General features: G+C 44.0%; 3 protein-coding genes across 6 annotated transcripts in view; 2 read left to right on the top strand and 1 right to left on the bottom strand.

Moving 5' to 3' along the window:
• Positions 1-10,638, top strand: part of ank1a (ankyrin 1, erythrocytic a) — a 94,211-nt gene extending 83,573 nt beyond the window's left edge. For all 3 annotated transcript variants that reach the window (XM_086206163.1, XM_086206164.1, XM_086206165.1), the window contains 6 exons: positions 777-1,416; positions 1,699-2,044; positions 4,459-4,542; positions 5,810-5,962; positions 7,144-7,242; positions 8,351-10,638. In XM_086206163.1, the coding sequence (XP_086062289.1) occupies positions 777-1,416; positions 1,699-2,044; positions 4,459-4,542; positions 5,810-5,962; positions 7,144-7,215 (1,295 nt within the window). In that variant the 3' untranslated portion in view covers positions 7,216-7,242; positions 8,351-10,638. The remainder of the gene's footprint in view (positions 1-776; positions 1,417-1,698; positions 2,045-4,458; positions 4,543-5,809; positions 5,963-7,143; positions 7,243-8,350) is intronic.
• Positions 10,639-12,755: 2,117 nt separating this feature from the next.
• On the top strand, positions 12,756-15,967 carry LOC147259912 (eukaryotic translation initiation factor 4E-binding protein 1-like). 2 transcript variants are annotated; one of them, XM_086205301.1, is made up of 4 exons: positions 12,756-12,939; positions 13,069-13,228; positions 14,470-14,658; positions 15,382-15,967. In XM_086205301.1, the coding sequence occupies exons 2-4, from the start codon at positions 13,093-13,095 to the stop codon at positions 15,411-15,413; spliced, it is 357 nt and encodes a 118-aa protein (XP_086061427.1). In that variant the 5' UTR covers positions 12,756-12,939; positions 13,069-13,092; the 3' UTR covers positions 15,414-15,967. The 2 variants fall into 2 exon arrangements, with proteins under 2 accessions (XP_086061427.1, XP_086061426.1); XM_086205300.1 differs by having other exon boundaries at positions 12,756-13,228.
• Positions 15,968-18,287: 2,320 nt separating this feature from the next.
• spaw (southpaw) lies at positions 18,288-20,358 on the bottom strand. The gene is made up of 3 exons (XM_086206161.1): positions 19,953-20,358; positions 18,765-19,576; positions 18,288-18,671 (listed from the first exon to the last, which is right to left on the bottom strand). The coding sequence occupies exons 1-3, from the start codon at positions 20,221-20,223 to the stop codon at positions 18,519-18,521; spliced, it is 1,236 nt and encodes a 411-aa protein (XP_086062287.1). The 5' UTR covers positions 20,224-20,358; the 3' UTR covers positions 18,288-18,518.
• Between the last annotated feature and the right edge of the window lie 289 nt (positions 20,359-20,647).

Genomic DNA, 20,647 nt, shown 5'->3' with positions numbered 1-20,647 from the left:
ATGTTTTCAATCTATGTCATGTTAAGGGCATTCTAGAATAAAATTTGAGTCAATGAGCTGCGTGGAGTGAATGGGAGCGAACTTGAGTGTGGGGAGTGAATGAGATTGCCTGCGTGCATGCTATCCAGCCTGACAACTATATTAACCTGCCTGTTTTTTGAAGCGAGGTTGAATGCATGCCAGAAGACTGTGTGTGTATATATGCGTGTGTGTGTGTATATATGCGTGTGTGTACTGTATATATGCGTGTGAGTGTGTTGGAATGAGACCAAGATTGGGAGCGTGTATTAATGGCATGTGTCTGCGTGACTGTCCCCCTCCTGGATGGGTGTGTGTCCCAGGCCCAGGTTGGGGGCAGAGGCAGTAATTCCTGTCTGTCTCCCTGCAGGTGGCAGCCAGCAGAGCAGCATCAGTCACTGCTGGGCCTGAACGTCAGTCTCTTGGTCCATCTGGCTGTGTCTGCTGCTGCTGCCGCTGCTGTTCTCACCGTCAGCACTGGCTGATTGTGCTTGACGATCCTTCTTCTAGAAGCTGCCCTTGCTCATATGTCCTTAGCTCTTTGCACCTTTAGTCCAGCTCCTATTGTCTTGGCCCTCCCCTTTTTCTCCTCCCTCTCTTTTCCCATTTGTCCCTTCAGCCTCCTCTACTCCCCCCCTAGTTGCCCAGCTCCTGGGCAGGGGCATTTACCCCCTCCCAGGTTCCCGGTGCTGTGGGGGTGAGGTGGGGAGCGAGGCGGGGGGCCGGGTGTCAGTGTGCCTCTTTCTGTTTCGCTCCAGGTTATGGGCTCACGCAGGAAGAGCTTCTGTCCCCGGCTTCCATGCAGTACAGCCTGCCCTCCCCACTGGGCGCTGAGCCCTACTGGCAGGAAGTCTCCAGTCTGGACTGTGCACCCATTGCCACCACAGAGGAGGACACCCTTATGGAGATGTCTGATGTGCAGGTGTGGCCGTCAGGCAACAGCCCCTCCCTGGTGCCTGTGGAGGACTCCTCGCTGGAGTGCAGCAATGCTGACGATTCCGAAGGTCTGCTCGGGCTACCCTACGGAAGTCTGGGTCGGCCAGCCAGTCAGGCCAGTGCAGCCAGTGGAGGGGGTGGTGTGCTGAGTGGTTCCATTGAGCTGCCCGAAGACGATTCAGAGATGGGCGTTGACTCACTCAGCACTGCCACACCAGCCTCGCTTGGGGGTACCATCGCTGGGATCAATCTTAATGGTCTGAACAATGGTCAGGGGTCAGAGGCAAGTTCGGAGGCATCAGCTTTCACTAGTACAACTGGTGGAACTGGAGTTGGAGGAGGGGGAGGAGGAGGAACAGGCTCAGAGGAAGGGCTTTCTCTTGTTGCAGGACAGCAAAGGGTATATGCCCGGCTGAGTGAGTCACCTGGTCTGAGCTGTGTGGCAGATCGGAATGGAGACAGGTGAGTTTGACCTCTGTCTGCCCGTCAGGCTACAGTGCAAAGTCACAAACAACCCAGCAGTTATAAACATGTTCCACAATCCAAACATCCCATTACTCTTAGTTGCATGACAGTGAACGTCTGTGTAACCTCTAATGTGAGAAAACATGCACGTATTTTGGGACGTTGACAAACATGAATTCAGTAACCTGCTACAGTTTCACGTGCTCATTGTTCTGGAGGAGTCGTGCAGACTTGGACTGAGGTGCACATCATCCTCAGGGTTCTGCTCTTTCCTTCCAGGTCAGGTAATGGTGGAAATGGAGGTGGGGGTGGATCTTTCCTCTCCTACCTGCAGGAACAGACAGGCCCAGGGTGGAGTCCTGTCACTGACCCTCAGGCCTGGGTGACCAATCAGCCTAAATCCAAACAGGCCATTGACACTATGATGTCATCAGTATGTAACGCTATGGACAGTGACCAGTCCCGTGTGTCCCAGGAGGCCTTGCTTCAGCCTGTGAGGGACATGGGGCACTCCGAGATCTTACGAGGTCACTTCAGAGGTACACAGCCATTTGAGAAGGGTTTGGGCTTCCCACACAGGGTACCAGAGCTGAGGGCCTGGGACGACATGCGCTTAAAGGGCCAGGTGAGATTAACCCCCCCATGCACAACTGTCCACTGCACATCTGCTCTACAGCTATTCAGAAAGAACACATCTCGGGGCAGTAAAGGCTTCACATGTCTCAGCTAATGTCAAACCACATCAGCAAAGTGATTTTTTAAAAGTTCAGTTACTTTTATTGTCTCGCCAGAGGAAATTCGGCTTGCAGCAGAACACAGATTAAAAACACCAACAAGACAATTTGTGTAAGAATTACGACAATAAGTACACAAAAAATAAAATCCATAAGATCAAATGTAAGTTAGCATGAGAGAAACTCCATTCATAGAAATTATGTGAACTACAGTTTTGAATATCCTCAACCTGCTTTTAATGAGAAATGCTATCAAGTACAGTAATGGCATCATGGTATCTCATATATATACAGTATATAAATATATATATACACACACACACAGAAACACACGTACACACACATACAGTCTCAGGCCGAAGATGGGCACGAACAGCATGTCCGGCCAAATATAGCAAGCATTCCCACTGTCCCTCTCATGTTACACCATCTCCACCCCGCTCATTCCCACGTGTTAACTTTCTGACACATCACACTCTAGAGGACAATCTCAGCTGTGAAAATGTGTGAGAGCAGGAATAGACATTTGCTTTTACAGACTTTGTTGGCTTGATGCTGCATGTGGTCGTCGACTAGTGACAAGAGACTGTTGGCGCGCTCTCTCTTTAACTGAATTTGAACTTAACTGCAACAGTTTGTTTGCTTTTAAGTGTGTGTGTGTGTGTGTGTGTGTGTGGTCAAGGGACAGTTTATAGTAATGAGTGCCTGAAGGATGTTGCCAGTTTCTTACTGCTCTTATGCCAGCATATAGTGTCACTGAAGTAGCCAGAGGTATTTAAAGCCTACTGGTCACATGGTCAGATGAGAGGCGGGAATAGAAGCTTCCCTAAGCTGCGTTTGCCTCAGTTTGAGGTCATTGACGGGTACTTCTGACCGGACAGTGGAAAGGAATAACGTCTGGAGCACAGGGCCCCCTGCCTCTGCGAATGGAAGAAGGATATGAACTGAAAGGCACAAAAAAGTCCAACCGAGCCAGTGACAGAAGGCTGCAGCTGTTACCTTCCCTCTGAGCTGTGTTGGAACCAGGGGGTTGGGGAGGGCACTGTCGTGTGCATGTAAAGGGTTTGTGTTGTGTTGATTTTTTGGGAATCAAAGTGGGGTGATGTGGGCCCTGGTGACGGAGCTCCTCTTCAGCTTCGTGCTGCTAGCTTTCCTGGTCATCAGCTGTCAGAATGTCCTCCACATAGCCAGCGGCTCCGTGCGCTCCGTGCTCATCTACATCCACTCTCAGCTGGACCGTGAACTCGGTGAGGTCGAGGGAGTGGCTGATGAAGAGGAGAATGTCACCACAAGAGTGGTCCGCCGCAGAGTCATCCTTAAGGTACTTAGGCAGAGATGAGAGAGTAAGATGGTGAAGACTTTTGGAGAAATGGACAGGAGAAGAATCAGGGAAGTGACAGAAACGGAGAATATTGCGTGATGAAAGGCCACAGGGTGCAGATAATATACAGCAGGGTTAGAGGTTATTCAGGAATATAAAACAGGGTAGGTTTTGTTGTCGTGAAGATGAATCATCGGGGAGTCCAATGAAGGGTGGGTGTCACTCAAGTGGCAGCTGGGAGTAACTTAAGACACAGGAAGTGTATCGGTGTTGGACGGAGAGAAAAAAACGAATACAAATTATGAGGACAAATGTTTGATTCATTTAAATTCAAACCAGTTGCATCTGAGTTTGTTTTATGGTGTGAATGATGTCAGTCAACAGATTGTCTTGGCCTCCACAAGTGTGGACTCCAGTTTTGTTTTTGTTTTTTTGTAAGGCAATATTTTCCTGAATTATTCAGCTTTCTGTCGTCACAGTGTTGATTTTGGAGGCTTGTTTTTCAGTTCACTTTCCAACCGAAGGAATTTCTTTGCGCTTATAAATAGGATAGCAGATTTTTAGGGGTTGTAGCGATATTGTCTTGAATCTTGTGAACTATAATTAGTTGAGGTAATCTGCTTAATAAGTATGCAACACATTAGTGAATGGCTTTCACTGACAACCCTTTTACACCCCTCGGTCATTCGTCTGCCCCTCTGTTTTCTATTAGTGGACAGATTTGAGGCATTCAAATACCGACACAGTGGCAACAGATATTTTAACATGCTTTTATGTTCATAATTCACTGAGTGCAAATGTATTTTCCACCATCCTGAGTTCACTTGTCTTTTTTTAACGTCGACAGTTATCTCATTTTTATATAATATGATATAAACACCGAAATGTAGGCCCAGTATTGCAAGGTTCTTTAAATGGTTCCGATGCAAAGGCCATGAAATGTTTAAAAATCACATTATTTAGAAAACCCCTCTGTGTCCACAGGGTGACGAGGTAGAGGATCTTCCAGGGGAGCAAGTAAGCGAGGAGCAGTTCACGGATGAACATGGAAACATCATCACAAAAAAGGTTGCCCTTCTCACAGTGTTTCTATTCTGTATTCTTACATGTACACTGGAGTTACATGGAAAAATTCGGATTCAACTACACAACAATATAAATGCAACACTTTCGTTTTTGCAATCATTTTCAGAGCATTTATATAATGTGTAAAATCTTATTTCAGTTTAATTTTGCCCTGATTTTTGTTTATATGACTGTTAATAAGCTTCTTTTTCCTATGTTGAGATAATCCCTTTCATGCACAGCAGGTGTAGAATATCAAGATGTTGATTAAAAGCCATGATCACTACACAGGTGTTCCTAATGATAGGGGTCAATTGAAGGTCACCGTAAATCCTCCAGATGTCACATCACAATGCCACAGATGTCACATGTCCACAGGGAGAGTGTGTTGACGTGTTACAAGCTGGCATCTTAACTCAGCAGCTGTACAATTCATTTTTCAACAATGAGCCACCTCAGAAGTCCGTTCCAGCAGCACGGCCGGAGCCAGTAAACAGCTTAGACTGGTTTCATCTTTGAAACACAGACCAGCCACTTGTACAGCTGAAGAACTGCATGCTTTGAACAACCATGGAAGAGCTCTCTCCCATGCATGCCGTTCCCCAGAGAACTTGACCTGCCTGCAGTCTGGTATTGGAACAGGGCTATCACCCTTACTCAATGGAGTCTTTCACAGCAGAGGGACACTGATGCTGATGGTTGTGTGATCGAGAGCTTTGCTGCTGTGAATGTTGTGACCCGTGGTGGAGTGTGACGTTCATTAAAGAGAGCATGGACTGATACGGTTTGAGGTTGTGCGTTGCATTGCTGTGTCCGTTAGCAAGTCACTTCTCAGCTTGACGATGCTCGACCTCCTGGAGCTGAGTGGGGCGATCAGTTTTTAGAAGCTGAAAACATTTGTGTTCTGCACTGGCTCGTCATGTACCAGACACGTCCCTGTGTGACAACTGTGGAAGAGTCTGGAGGGTCGGATGCGTCAGCATGTTCCTCATTCCTTCTACGTGATGAGATGCTGTATAATTTGCGAATGATGGCTGGTGAAAGGGAAACTTTCTATTTTTCCACCTACTGTTGCTGGTAGTCCAGACTTGAAAGTTTCTGCATTGCGTTGCTGCATAGTTCCTGCTTAAAAATCTTCATAAATCTTAAGTGTTGCATTTATATTTTTAGCATTACACACCACATTCTTTAATGTAGATATCCAGTCTTTGACTGGCTTACTTCGCCTCTCTACCTTCACTGATCACTCTCTCTTCCCTGTGTGTGACAGATTGTGCGTAAGGTTGTGCGCAGAGGGAAGGGTTCAAGTGAGGAGGGGGTTCAGGAGGTGAGCATGGAGGGTTCTCTGCAGGATGCCAACGAGCTGGATGTGGATACTGAACAGTTCATGAGCTACGCCATCCTGGGGCGGGACAGCAGCAAGGTGGGCTTCTGATCTGCAGGCAGCTCTCTGTTGGCAGCGCCAGGCTCTCAGTAGCTAGAACATGCAGGGAGCACTTAGAGCCCAAACGGACTGAATCAATCAAATCAGATGATGTATTTAAACATCTGATGTGGGGCTGCTTGAAAACTCCAACCGAAGGTCCTTCAGTAGATTAACCTGCATGGTGACAGGTGGAGAACACAGTGTTGCAAGTGTTCTTGTGATCTTAGACAGTTCCAAACCACTTGAGAAGATTGAGTGTGTCATGTCATGTCTGATCAGTGAGTTTCTGATATATTAATCTCCACTCAAACATCTCATGTTCATTTTCTGCATGCAAGTGAAACAAACGAGTCCACTTTGCTCTGTTACTGCTGCTCAGCTAATTCCGGGTTTCATCCCTTTCAATAATCTCTACGTTGCAGCTACAGCTCATGTGTTTGTTTCTTGCACATTACTGACTGATTGAAATGATTGTGGTTCATTGCAGTGGTTCTATTCTCCATTCTGTCCCCATCAGATATTTTAATGATGACTCCTCTGTCTGTTTCACCTTCATTAAAAGTATGTGGTCCTTCAACTGTGACTGTGTGCTGTATCACTCAAACCTGCCAAACTCTGAGTCAGAAGTTCTTCCTCAGATCGACGTGGTTTCTGACTACGAGGAAATCCATCGAAATGCGTTTTGTAGTGATCGTGACATTTTCTTGCTTTTTCATTCTTTTCTTTCATACGAGGGAAATACTGTGTCCACAACAAACCAATGTTGTACGTGCAGATTTTACTTGATTGCTGAATTCCAACGACTGTAGGTGTTTTTGATGCCCTCGTATCTTCAACTGTCTTTCCAACTGCCAGCCATCACTTCTGTCTTTGCTTGACTGTTTATACATAATTTCTTTCTCCCCCCTTCCCCCTTTTCCTCTCTTCCTTTGTCTCTCACTTTTCTGTTCTTGTTTATCCTCTGTCTGTCCTGTTTTTGTCCTCTCTTCCTTATTTGACTATATTCTCTGCTTTTGTACCTCTATTTTTCCTTCCTTTCATCGCTCTCTGCCTGTCTCTTCTTTCCTTCATTTTACTCTTTCCTCAACTTTTTCCCGTACTAACGCTCCCTCAACCGTTTGTCCCCTCCCCCTGTCATCCCACCTCCTCTGCTGCCGATCCTCTTCCCCCTGATGTAGCCCGATACTGTGGATGTGAAGAAAGGTGCTCAGATAGTGAAATGTGCCAGTCTGCGGAGAGTTAAGCAGTGAGGCAGACTGAGTGCTGCATTCCCGCAGGTACGGGACCGACCCACAGCGCCTCGTCTGACCTGTGGGCTAAACCATTTAATCCAGTCGCTCTGGATTAAATGCACCTGAATGTACTTTAAAGTCCCTACTAATGAAATGTAATGCGGCACAGCAAAATCACATATGAATCTTTAATTTAACTGATAGTTAAACTGAAAAACAAACAACATAAATTTGTGCCCGAAGTGATGATCATACAATAGTGCATATTAATTTGATAGAACGACTTTCCGTCAGTATCACTGCTGGTGGTGTGGAGTAGCAGACATGTCAACACAACCCTGAGCTGATGCATCAGCACATATAGAGAAGAAGATTGTTTGGCCTCCTGTAAATGCTTTGAATGGAATTATATTCTGGATATCTGCAAACATGCTAATACATGTAGTGTATTTAGTACTGTATGAGCAAAGTGGATTTTTGTTTGCTCTGAATTATATCAGTTTTGTGACAATGAAACTCCCTACATTTACATGACTTAAATTGTATTATATGTATTGTATGATATGTTTCCATAATCAAACAAAAATACAATTCCATAAATTAACAATACATGCTAATATTTCATTAATGTTTTACCATAAATCACATCAGGCTAACTGATTTCTAAATGCATGTTTTGACCAGCTGAATAAAAAAAGGTTGGCACAATGTGCTTGCAGTAGAACACGGCGCTCAAGGTCGAAGCAGAAGAGCCAGTTGTCCTGTGTGAAGTGTTGTTTGGAGTGTGTGTGTGTGTGTGTGTGTGTGTGTGTGTGTGAGAGAGAGAAAGAGAGAGCGAGTGAAAGAGAGAGCGAGTGAAAGAGAGAGAGACATACTTGGCCTTTATAACAAAAAGGATATGACATTCGTTGGATTATTATTTTATGCGACTCACTACTGAAGGTTAAACCACTTTTGCCAACCATTTTTGCTTGCATTTACAGAACTAATGTGTTTTATATATTGTGCAATGGTCACAGCTGGTATTTTATTAACTGACAATGTTGATGATTGACATTTTGGCCAAAGCTATAAGATTGCATTACAGTAGCAAGTATACCACACAGTACATAGATGCTCTGACTCTTACAGCGCCATGTTTCTCTCTCCTCAGACGTCTCCGCAGGATTCAACCTCTTCACCAAAAACATCCTACATGGACACATGACCAGCAGCAGCCGTCAAAAGGAAGAACACACAAGAAAGGCAAACAGACAGAAATGAATGGCAACAAACACCAACACAATGACAACCACTGCGGCTATGCGGACTTTCAGCACGCACCAGAAGAGAAGGATACGGATTTACTTGTAGTTTTTATTACCTTTCTTTTTTTTTAAAGAAACCATGGGACTAAAAAAAAAAAAACATCTACTACTATTAGGCTAGAAGCATGATTTCGTATAAAACACCAAAAAAAAAAAAACAAACACAAAAAAAAAAAAATAGCAACCAACACGTGCTTCCTGTTATCTGTGTCAGCATGAGTGACTGCTGCCGCATGGCCTGTCTTTAACTACAAATACTGAGGGAATGCAGGGGTGGGGCGGGATGGGGAGGATACACTGCTGTGTGGGACAGGCATGCAAACATAGGGTACGGCCAATCGCTGGCCAGTTTTCTAAACCAACAGGGGATGTTTATCAAAGCTATGAAAAAGGGGTTTAAAATAAGTAGAATTAAATAATCTCTAGGCAACAGGTTACTCCCCCTCCTCCTGACCACAACTCCTCCAGCAAAGAGCATCCCAGACTAGATCTAAACCTGTCCCGGTGTTCTCAAAGTCCAGTGAAGCTACAACTATCACCCAAGGATATCTGTGTTGTACATAATATGCACTAAAATGCTCGACGTGACGGCGTGTTACGTGTGTTGTTTATGTTCTACGATCCCTATACGATGCTACTGATGCTGCTGTTTCAGGTACACACATGGAATCCCTCCCTGTTTTCTTGTTTGGTTTGTTCAATCTGAACCTATATATTCTATATATCTTGAGATCTTTGTGGGTACAAGAACAAATGTTGTGTCGCTCTGCCTGTTTTAAACGTCAGATTTTTGTGTGTCAGGTTGTGGGTTTCTTTGTGCTTCCCATGTGCTTTTACCCTTTGCTTTTGACATCGAGGGAAGACATACTGTAAGTCATGTACTGTAATATAGGTTTTGAGCAGTAGGGGGCAGGTGTCTGTGGTGAACCTGCCTTCTTGACCTTCCCTCAGAGCAGTTTGCCTTTGTGGAGAAGGTGGCAATAAGCTATATAACGAGATACCATGAGAGATTAACCCTCTACCTTCCCACTCCTCTGCCTTTTCTTGTCACCAGTGTGCTGTATCCTCGTCAGGTTTGTGTTTATCTTGTGTGTCTGAGCCAAAATCCCAATACCTCTCTTCACTGCTAATCTCACCCTTATTGCCCTACCTCCACTGCCCCCGCCCCTCCCCCGCCGCTCCAGTCAGCCTCTCAGAGTAGATGTAGCAGTCCTGTCCACCTCCAGCAGGGGGCAGGATCTCACCTCCAGCTCCTGGTCCTCATCATGCAGTAACTGATCACCATTTGCGAGGTGAATTTATAAACCATATCACAACACCCAAAGGGATGTCACATGATGAGGGTGAAGTAGCTGAAATGCTGGTAATTAAGTAGCACTGGTTTGACTGGTTAAGAGACGAGGAGTCAGCTGGAGAAGGGCAAATGTCGTGTGAAGAGTCGAGGATGTGTTGAGCTTCGATGTTTGTCTCCTTGGCAACGTTTTCAAGTATAAAGCTAAGACAGTCAGTCAGTCACCAATCACTGTGATGAAGAACTGTAAAACTGACCCGCAACTGTGAGCCTGACCCTTTCCCAGGTTTGTGTCACACCTTTCTTTTATTTTCATGTCTTTTTTTTGTCATCATTTGCAACTGTTAAGAGGAAGCAATAACTGCTTACAAAAAGAAAAAGGAGTGTCTGAGTGTGTGTGTGTGTGTGTGTGTGTGCGTGTGTGTAAGCATGAGCGTGTGCGTGACGAAGAATTTTTGGATCACCATTCATGTTCTTCCTAAACGTATCGCAGCTTTATTCCACTCAGAGATGATGTCAGTCACATTTGCCTCTTTACATTGAGATTTAAAGTCATTTACAGGAGTAGCTGGTTGCTGTGTGTGTTTTCCTCGCAAGACTTATTGACTCTAAGGTCGAGAGAGTCAGCATACAAAGTGCCCAGTATCTGATCTCGTCACTCGTCATGGAATGGATGTTTAATCATAGATTTTCAACCTTAATAACGTTCATATGAAAGAAATCCTACTGTGTGTGTGTGTGTGTGTGTGTGTGTGTGTGTGTGTGTGTGTGTGTGTGTGTGCGTGTGTGAGAGAGAGAGAGAGAGAGCGAGAGTGTGTGTGTGTGTGTGTGAGATTTTAATATCACATACCCAGTCCTGGATATGTGAAATTAGATAATATTGCAGGAAGGTAAAGGACAAAGCAAAGAGATTATACAAGAAATTCAAATTCACATATTTTTAAAAATCAATTTACCTCAATAAGTGTGCCATCCCACATTATATCCATTTCCTACGTGCAATTCTTTCCAGTGTTATGTTAGGCATTAAGGAATTTAAATAAGAACATTTGTAACAGAAAAAAAAGTTGCAATAAGCACCCATTCTTGTGTGTTTTAGTAGGGCTTTCCAGCCAGAGATGATGAATGTAAAGTCTTGGTATACTGTCAGTCTTGTTATAAAGTAGTCATATGTGTTGGCTATGTACTACAGTAGATTATAAGGTATACTCTGTTGTTTAATATCTACTGTTGATCATCGAGCAACTTCATTACAAACATGCATAGATCTCATGTAACAGGAGAGCGAAGCCTCAAGCGGGCATTTAAACACCTATCCCTTCATCGAATATCATTTTATTATCTTTTCAATAGGCACAAAAAGATAGATGTCAATAAACACAGATTACACTGCAGTGTAATGGTGTGTTTTGTCATTGGTTTGCTCCGTAAGGGCTCATACTTAAAGAAGGGTTGTCTCATGAGCAGGGGGCCATTTATGAATCGTCTGGGTTGGAGTGAGGGGTGGGGGGGAGGGATCGCGGCACAGCTGGTGGCTCTGATGGCTGGTCTTTCAAGATGACAAGCATTTTAATCCTCAACACAGCCCACCCCTGATCTACTTCTGCCCCCTTACCAAAAATAAGAGCGTGTACGTTCTAAGGCTTCCAGGCGGTGACAGTTTGAATGTGGATCGAGGGGAGGAGTGCAAGCAGAGGGAGGAGTGGTTACGACAGAAAGCCCTACGCTGGTGGGACTGGTGGGACTGGTGAGACGATGCCATGCACCAAGTTCATGCAAAAATATTAACTGTTGCAAAAACTAGAGAACACATGTATATTCCTTTTAGAATGGATTGAAGACATTAACGCAATAGCATATTACTCAATACTAAGGAATGCAAATGCGCACATGCACAGAAAATGTTTTTAACATAAAAGGCTATATATATATATAAATATATATATGAAATATATGAAAATATATATATATTTACTTAGAATGCTATGCACCCTTACTTGTCAACTGGGAATCTAGTTATGTTATGGATGTACTTTTAGCATCATACAGCTGTAGCTACCAAGAGACTGTTGAGTTCTGGGTAATGCCTGCAACCTGGGGATAAATGGGGGTCTTGCGGGTATTTTAACTCGTTTTGTTTTTTTTGTTTTTGTTTTGTTTTTGTTTGCTTTTTTTTAATGGTTATGGAAAATCAAACATAAATTTAAAATATACATGTACAATTGTTTTAATCCAACCAAAATCCGGGGACATCTATTGACAATTTACTCTGTACACCAGCTCAACATTTACAAACTTAATAAAGAAATGAAATGTCTTTGTGTATGATGTGTATGCTTTTGTGTGACAGTGGCAGTGACACACACACACACACACACACACAAACCCACTGATCAGACCTTCTCTTAGCTAACAAAGCTGCATATATACGGGCTGAACCGATCTCCTCTACCTCTTTTTCATTGTTGTCTGGGGAATCTAGTTAGTGTTGAGTGCATGTGTGTGAGATTCTGTGTTTTTTTAATCTTCCAAATCATGTAAACTTCGTTTCCTCTGAGTGTAAATGTGTTGTTGTTGTTTCGTAGCTGTTTTTTGTTTGCGTCTTCTTGAACTGAAAGGACGTCTGAAGTCACAACTTCTTGGCCTCCCCTTACCTCTTTCATGTGCACAAATTAAAAAAAAGAAAAGTTAAAGGGCAATTATTATAGACTCTATTTGGCTACAACAAAAAAATCAGGGAGCTAATATGTCATGTATATTCATGACTCGTGTTTTGATTAGTATTGTTCTTGTTACGCGATGAAAGCCTTGGCTCAGTTAGTTCAACGAGAAAGACAATAAACCATCGTTTGGCTTAAGTTGTTGGATAAACCTTCAGGTTCTGGTTCTTGAAACGTGTTGCAGTATTTACACTATGCAGACATTGTCGGTAGGGGGCGCAACAAGCTCACTTTGCCACCTCTGGAGCGTTCCAGCCTGTAGCCTGTGTGTGCGTGTTGTTTGTGTGTATGTGGAGGGTGAGTGGAGGAACGTGTGCTCGGGTCCTTTCAACAAAGAACCTGGGGGACACTTGTGTGACAGGCTGCATGTTGTAATGTGATCATTTAGCTACTGTTGTTCATCATTTGCACCTATGAAAAAGAGGTATATATTTGTATTATTTATGCGACAGTCGTCCTTCTGTTCAGCCATTATCAGGTCCGGGCGCGGCGTGGCTTTATTGTCTTGTAAAACCAGGACGTCCTGCGTGTTTCATGTGAATTAATTCGCCAGGTAGAGTTTATTAGTTGAGAGAAGATGTCCACTGGTTGTCAGACCACCACTGCCAAGGCCATCCCGTCGACCAGGAGGGTCACCATCAACGATGCGGAGCACATGCCTCACGACTACTCCACTACTCCCGGGGGGACCCTGTTCAGCACGACCCCGGGTGGTACGTGACTCACTTTTGTCTTTACCAGATGCTGTCTGGTACTCACGCACGGGAGTGTGTGTTACAGCTGTTTGGAGTGTGTTCATGCTAACTCCATGAGGCGAGCAGCTGTCACACGCGTCTGCGAAAGCTAGCTGCTAATGCTAGCTAGCGAGTGTCAGGTAGCTGAGACGCTATTGTTGTGAAGCCGCTAAAGTAGCGGTGAGTTTGCAGCACAGATCAACTGTAGGACTCCATCTTTTATTCAAACGTGTTTTCGTTTTCTATTGTTGGGCTGCATCAGCTGATGACGGGAACGGTAGCCATTGTTCGCTGCTGCGGTGACGTCACAGACGAATACGCGCTGTGATTGGTCGGGTTCGTTGCGATTCATTACAGTAGTCCGGGCATTTAACTTGTACATTACAATATATTATACTCCTGTTTGCTGCAGAGCCGATGTACAACTCTTATTATTGCCTTTTTCTCGTGCGAGTCCTTGAGTGCATCTCAATATTGATACACCCCCCGCTGCTGTAACAGCAGAGTTTCCCGAGTACGGGATGGATAAAGCTTATCTTATCTTATAAAAAAAATGGTGACCACATAAGGATTATGTCAATCCATCAATGATTAACAGTACTTTTGAAAGCACACACATAAAGCAGGTGGTAAACGATAGTGTATATTTTTGGAATTGGGTTCAGTTTCTGTTTGGTGATTATGAGATTTTGGAAATGTGAAGTTTTAGCTCTGTGTTTGTACTGCATACAGTGTTGGCTCATGCTTCCACAACCATTTTTGTTAACAACCACAGTGCAGCTGTACTGCAGAAGAGTGAAAGCTGACCTTGAATCTGGTCAGGATAACTTTCTTTTCTTCAAATAGTTTCTGGTTTAAATAAGGCGTTTTGCTGATCTTAGACTATTACTTTTAGTGGCCATGACTGTCCACATTCCACATTTGGTGGTTTGGCTTGTTTTGTAAAATGAAAAAAAAGAGGCTTTTTTTAGAGAAGCATGTTTACATTCATCTGAGAAAGAGATTTGAAAATCACTTCTTGGTAAAACTGTATCGTCATCCCAGCACTCGGTTCCTCTAAATGTTGTTGAGGAGGCTGTTTATAGTTTGAAAACTGTCCTTACATGCTACTATTCTTCATTTTCCTATTATGAATCGGAGATTTTGTGATTATGTTTTAAAAAAAATAGCTTTATAAATGTGTTTTCTCTCACTATCTAAAACCTCTCCTCTCTCATAAGGTACCAGGATTATCTACGACCGAAAGTTCCTGCTGGGTTGTCGCAGCTCTCCGGTCGCCAAGACCCCTCCACGAGGTCTGCCTGACATTCCTGGGGTGACCAGTCCTCCCTCCAAGGACACCAGTGAGAAGGCCTGTAACGGAGAAATAGTGAACAACAACATCAACGCACCTGAATGCAGCAACACCGGTAAGTTCACAAGCTGGACCGAGAAAAGGAAAAGAATAATGATGATAATTCCTTTTGTTTCAGTTGGGCTCCAGTTGATGGAGTCACTGAAAACCACAGCCTTCGTTAGAAATTTATATTAATCATTAAAATGAATGTGTGCGTGCCTGCACCTGGAACCTGTACTCCTGCTTTCTCAATCCATGGCCATGAATTAGCACTCTGCACCCATGTTTTGCAAACCTCATTTACAGTTGCAAAATTAGCCCTTGTCCATGTTAAAATCACAAAGAATTACTTTTTTCAGACGAGGACAGCTTCCACTTCTGACAAATACATTCGGTTTATCCAGATATAACTCATTGTGGTTTTTCAGAGTGAATGTTTTGTAACTGTTTGTAATGTAAAGACTGCAAAGCCACAGCCACCAGACGAAGGTAACTAGAGTAGACTACCAGTAATGTATGTAAGGATGTGGGACTCAAGTCTAGAGTTCAGATTTGTAAACTGGCGAGTTCTCCAACCTACCGAAACACTGACAAACCCTTCCAGCTTCCATCTGGTTCAGAGAGAAATGATGATTTGTGATAGTTTGGCAGAAATTATTTAAATTTTCTATGTACAAAGTAAATCAACCACCTTGACTACACTTTTGGCTGCAGAGGGATCATTAAATGTGGTTGCATATCGGATTATGAAGTTATGAGACGGTGAATCGTGATGGGTCCGTTTTTTCTTTCTAAGGTGATGATGCTCAGTTCCAAATGGACATCTAGGCGATGCTCGAACAGATCTGAAGATGTGGAACCCATCAACAAGATGCTGTGACGGGAGGTCTCTTCCTACCGCCCATTCCATGAGGACAGCCTGGGACATCTCTGATGTCTTTGTGTTTTTTTAAGTCTTTTAAATGTCATTTTCTTCTCTTTTTTTTTTTTCCCAGAACAAATCTGTTATGAAGTATTTGCTGTCTGCCTCAAGGCTCAAAACTGATTGATGTGTGAAAAATGTGCCTTTCTGCAGTCGCTACAAGATAAAATTCTCCTTCACACCACCAAAGCCTCGTCCCTCAGAGGTGGGGGGAATTTGTTGAAATTTCAAGTTAATTAACCATTCCAGAAGGATTTTTTTTTTTTGTCAATGTGCATTTCTTCCCACGCATTTCCTGACCCCTCTCGTCAGATATTGCCTTGAAATTTTCGAGATGCTAACGATTCCTGATTGTGCTTTCTTCTCGACCTGAAAAGAACGTGTACACTAATTTTGTCGCTGCCGTTTTTCAAAACACGGTTTGGAAGATGATGAGAAGCATTAAAGCAAACACAATTCCAGCAAACTGTCTTCTGGTTGTGTATTTGTCGCTTGGACTGTGTTTCTGAAGTCATCTGGTTGATTATCTTCCTTTCAAACGGTTCATTGATCTGAATACGCATTGACTTGGACAGGGATATCTGGAAGAGAGCAGCACTCGGTTGCTACAGTGATCAGATGGGAAGGTTTGATGACTCGTGATTATTGGAGTCTGAATCTTCTTCTTCAAGGGCAGGTCTTCGACAGGTTATGTCTGGTAGCGTTTCTGTTGTCGCTCGGATTCAGAACAAGTCACATCAGTGAAATTCCTCAAGGAGCTGGCTGACAGCTGATAACCTCCATCAGCGTCCTGGACCCGGTGGGGTCAATACACGACTGTACGAAGTCAGAACAAACCTCTTCCTCAATGAAGAAATGTCAGCGTGCTACATCTCCACCTCCACTGGTGGGATCTTGTTGATTCACTGTGCTCATGTTGTTCTTGGCTCACTCCTCTTTTCTTCAGGAAGAGTTAGAAGATTCTTGACTGGGTGAATTATACTGTGTTTTCCTAGATAAACAGTATTCTAAAATAAGGGTCAACAACATTTTTCCTTGGAGGGCCAAAACTGAAATTGGCTGTGGGCAGCAGGCCAGAGGAAAACACAGTTTGCGATGTTGAAATTCTTCTAAGAATTAAATACCACTTAAGCTTTCATATACATGAATAAAAATGAAACAAAATGTGTTTCTGTGGGGTGCTCCCATGAAATTGCAGGTTCATTTTTCAACTATGAAACAAATCAGAACTGGGAGAAAACAAATGTAACATAAGGAACTTCAACCATCCAGAGAAACATCAGCTGAGACACCAGACTGACACGCCTTCATTTAAATAATTCATAATTAGGGATCCTACGTATTTGAAGAGCATTTATACCTCTAAAAAACAAAAACAAAATGCTTCAATCATGATTTACAGTGTTGTTTTATTTTATTTATTTTTAATCCTGATTGGGCCCCTGTTGATCAGCCCTCCTGCTCCCATTAATAACATAAATATGTAACATATAGGTAATATATATGTATATGTATGTATGTATATATATATATATATATATATGTGTGTATATATCTGTGTGTATATATGTGTATGTGTGTGTGTATATATATATATATACATACATACATACATACAAAGGTCTATGCAAATCTGTTCTTTGATTCAGAATTCTTTCAAAGTGTGATCATGAAAAGGGTGGTTTCTACTGTTTAGCACAATTCACAAGTATTTTGAGTGATATAAGATCCAGTCTTTGTTGCAGGGTCGGTTACATTAATTTCGTATGCACTTCTTGATTCACACTGGTACTAAACAAAACTCACCACAGCTGAATTATATCATGGCTTTCCCCTTCATATGGACATTATTCTGATAATATTCTGACCATTTATTAACTTCCAACTTCATTTCGATCAGGCATCAGAAGGGAGGCTGCTTGCAGAGAAAACATCAGGTGGTTACCAGAGAAAGTCAGGATGGACCCCAGCCCGGTCTGGTCTTGGTCTGAGGGTTGTGGATTGAGTGGTTTCATCTGATCAGTTCCAGTCCACCCTGTCCTTCCTCCACAGTAGCTTCAGCATCCAGATGTTTTCTTCCTCTCCCGGTTCGCCCACTGGTCTGTGTTTGTTTGGGGTCTAATCTCACCCCTTGTCACCTCTGCTTCCTGACACCCCCCCCCCCCTAAAATAAACAAGTGCTACTGCTTTTCTCTCCCTCATCCTTCAGTCTGCTTTTCTGTGTTGCTTCCACTCAGCCTGCGTGTTTGATCACAATCAACAAAAGAAGCCTGGCCAGAGAGGAGCGCTGACGACTGAGGTTCTGTATCGGCCCGCAGGTACGGACCGGAGGTGAGAGGCACTGACCCACTAGAACCTTAGCAGGCTCCTGCTCCCTCCACTGGAATTAAGATGTTAGTGATAATCCAAGAGCAGCTTGCTATTCTCTACATTCTGTATAATAAGTAATGTGCACGTGCTTGTGTATAATAGCTGTGTCTGGGAATGTTCAAGTTCAAAAATCCTACATTCAGATTAGAACAAAAGAATATACTCAAGATTTATGAGGCAAAAAAAGCAAAAATAACTTCTAAAAGTAAATAATAACCATTTGATTTTTTTGTGAACTGCAACCCACTGAATACTGAGCTAGACTTAGAAATAACTCAACTGATGGCACTTTATTCTGAAATCCTCTGACTGACTTTTACATGTATGTTGAAAAACTTTATTTCCAGAATTTTCTAGAGTAGAGAAACCCAAATAAAGAACTAGAAAAAATGAAACAAGTCTTGTGTCAAAATAAAATGTTTTAATATATTTCATATTTTATGTACAAAATATACATTAGGATTGTATAAATAGATAAAACGTCATATTTCCATGAGGGAACTTTCTCCACACTGCAGCTAGAATATGCTATTGTGCCATTCAACCTCCAACATGATATCATAACATTCGTTGTCAATGGCTGCATGTTTCCATGATGTCAGCAAAGAACCATCCACCATGGTTCCCACTAATAGTTCCTCTCAATGACAGCCGCACTCTTCAACGATCATGTCCTCATGGTGCCGCAAGGCCAGGTCATCGTCCTCGTAGTACAGCATGGAGAGAGGGCTGAGGCGTGTTGGCACGCAGGACGGGCAGGACACTCTCTCTGGTTGGTGGTGTCGCAAGAGGCTCTGCAAAACCCACACCAGAGTCAGCAACCTTAAAAATCTACAAGATTGCGAAACATTGCAAGCTCAAAGGGATTTGACAGGAAATCAGCCTACCTGCATGTATGCGTGGTTAGTGGGATGGAAGGAGTCATCCAGGGGTGTAGGACATTCTCCCTCACAGCGATATGCGTTGTAGCGTTTAGGGTGCACAATCCACTCATCCCAGCCGATATGGTCAAAGTCCACCCACATGTCCACCCTCCGACAGAGCGGCCGCTGGACGCCCTCTGTTGCTGCTGGGGGTACAGTGGGCGAAGCTGCTCCGGACACCCTCATCCTCTCCATTCGGTTTCTCTTGTGGCGTCGACTTTGACTCTCACCGTTGACCCGGTCCGTGGTGACGTACTTGGAGTTTTCCACTGTGTGGATCAGGCTGTAGGCTGCTTCCTGAGGCAGGTTATGTTTGAAGAAAATGAGAAGCATGACGCGATTCATGATGGGATGGTGGATTGTTCTTTGCCCTCTTCCCAGATTCTTGAAGAGGGTCTTGCCAGGTTTCTCCCCTTCATCCCCAGCGCCACTCCCATGGTCAGGCTCAGGGTCCCCTGAGGCCTCCGGACTGGACTCCACATCACCCTGGTACAGCCAGTATTTCAAGAGAGCGGTCACATTAAAAGCCTTCCATGAGGACTTAGTGCTGCTGGGTGATGTATCGAGGCTCCCCAGGAAAAGCTGCTCATCCTGGCATGATGTGTTGTCATGGTCACAGTTCTGCTTTCTGTGGTGATATAAATCCACAACGGCATGCTTGGAGGCAGAGAAAGCTGGCAGCCGGATCCGAAGCTCTGCCAGCTGGACCGTGTCACTGGTGGAGATGGACGACATGTCAAACATAACCGTCCATCTTTCACCCGCTTGATGGCAACCTAAAAAATTGAGACAAGACAAGTGAGTGGAAACCAACAAACAGCAGCCTTGAGGATACTGGACAAACCAGATTCTTGGACAAATGTCAAAACAGTGGGGTGGGAGGGTGAACAGGACAGGATGTGTATTGAACCCCCCTGTGCAAGGCCGTCTGAGGGCTAATATACACGCCCTCTCACATAAAACAGAGAAAGCCTTTAAAGTTGAATAAGCATTTTGACACTTGCTGGGTTGTAAAAAGGGAGGGTCTGATAAGAGAGCACAGCAGCCAGCTGCTGCTGGAGGAGGTCAAGGAGAAACTGACATATGAAGCATCAGTGAAAAAATATGAACCCACAGTACAACACACACACATACGCAAGTCAGCTCACTCACCATTTGCCATCAGACTGAGGATGGAGTCGGAATTACGCGCTGACGGGTTGTCACCTGGCGTGGTAACGGCGTTGGCAGCCACTGACGACGAGGTATCAGTGGTCCTGAAGGAGTGATACAGCTGCATCATGTACACAGGGTAACTACTGCGGTGACCGAATGAGAGATTTCGGAAGCTTCTCTCCAAGCCTGTGTTATATTTGCGCCTCGTAGAAGACAAAACAATCCCAAAAGAGCAAAGCAGGAACAGGACTTGGACTCTGACTTCCATTTCAACCGAAACTCAAGCAAAACTGCAGCAACACCACAGAGAGGCAAAGACCTCCGTCCTTCCTCCAGCTGGTCTCAGGCTGAAATGATGTGATGTGCAGACTGAGCCCCAGACAGGCCCCCTTTATAGCAGACAGCTGCCCTTTGATGACCCCTGACCACTCCAGGCATCTGAACGGTCCCTCTGATCACCGGAGCACATCAGAGGGCCAGAAAAAAAAAAGAAGAAGAAAACATTCAACCAAGGTCATTGTCCTGTCAAGAGGGCCGGCGCTTTTATATTCATCCAGGAGACTAATCCTCTTGAGACGTAGAAATCGATTAACAAGTCGCACTTTAGCCTCTGTTAACACCTCACTGATTCCTCCGACTGATTTAGGAGAAGTTTTATAAAGACACGAATAAGCAGACATGTTTTCATGCAA

This window comes from Aulostomus chinensis, chromosome 6 (assembly GCF_037954235.1).
Source record: "Aulostomus chinensis isolate RoL2024-O1b breed Wild chromosome 6, RoL_Achi_v1.0, whole genome shotgun sequence".
Taxonomy (NCBI): Eukaryota; Metazoa; Chordata; class Actinopteri; order Syngnathiformes; family Aulostomidae; genus Aulostomus; species Aulostomus chinensis.
This window is presented reverse-complemented; position numbering and strand designations above follow the sequence as displayed.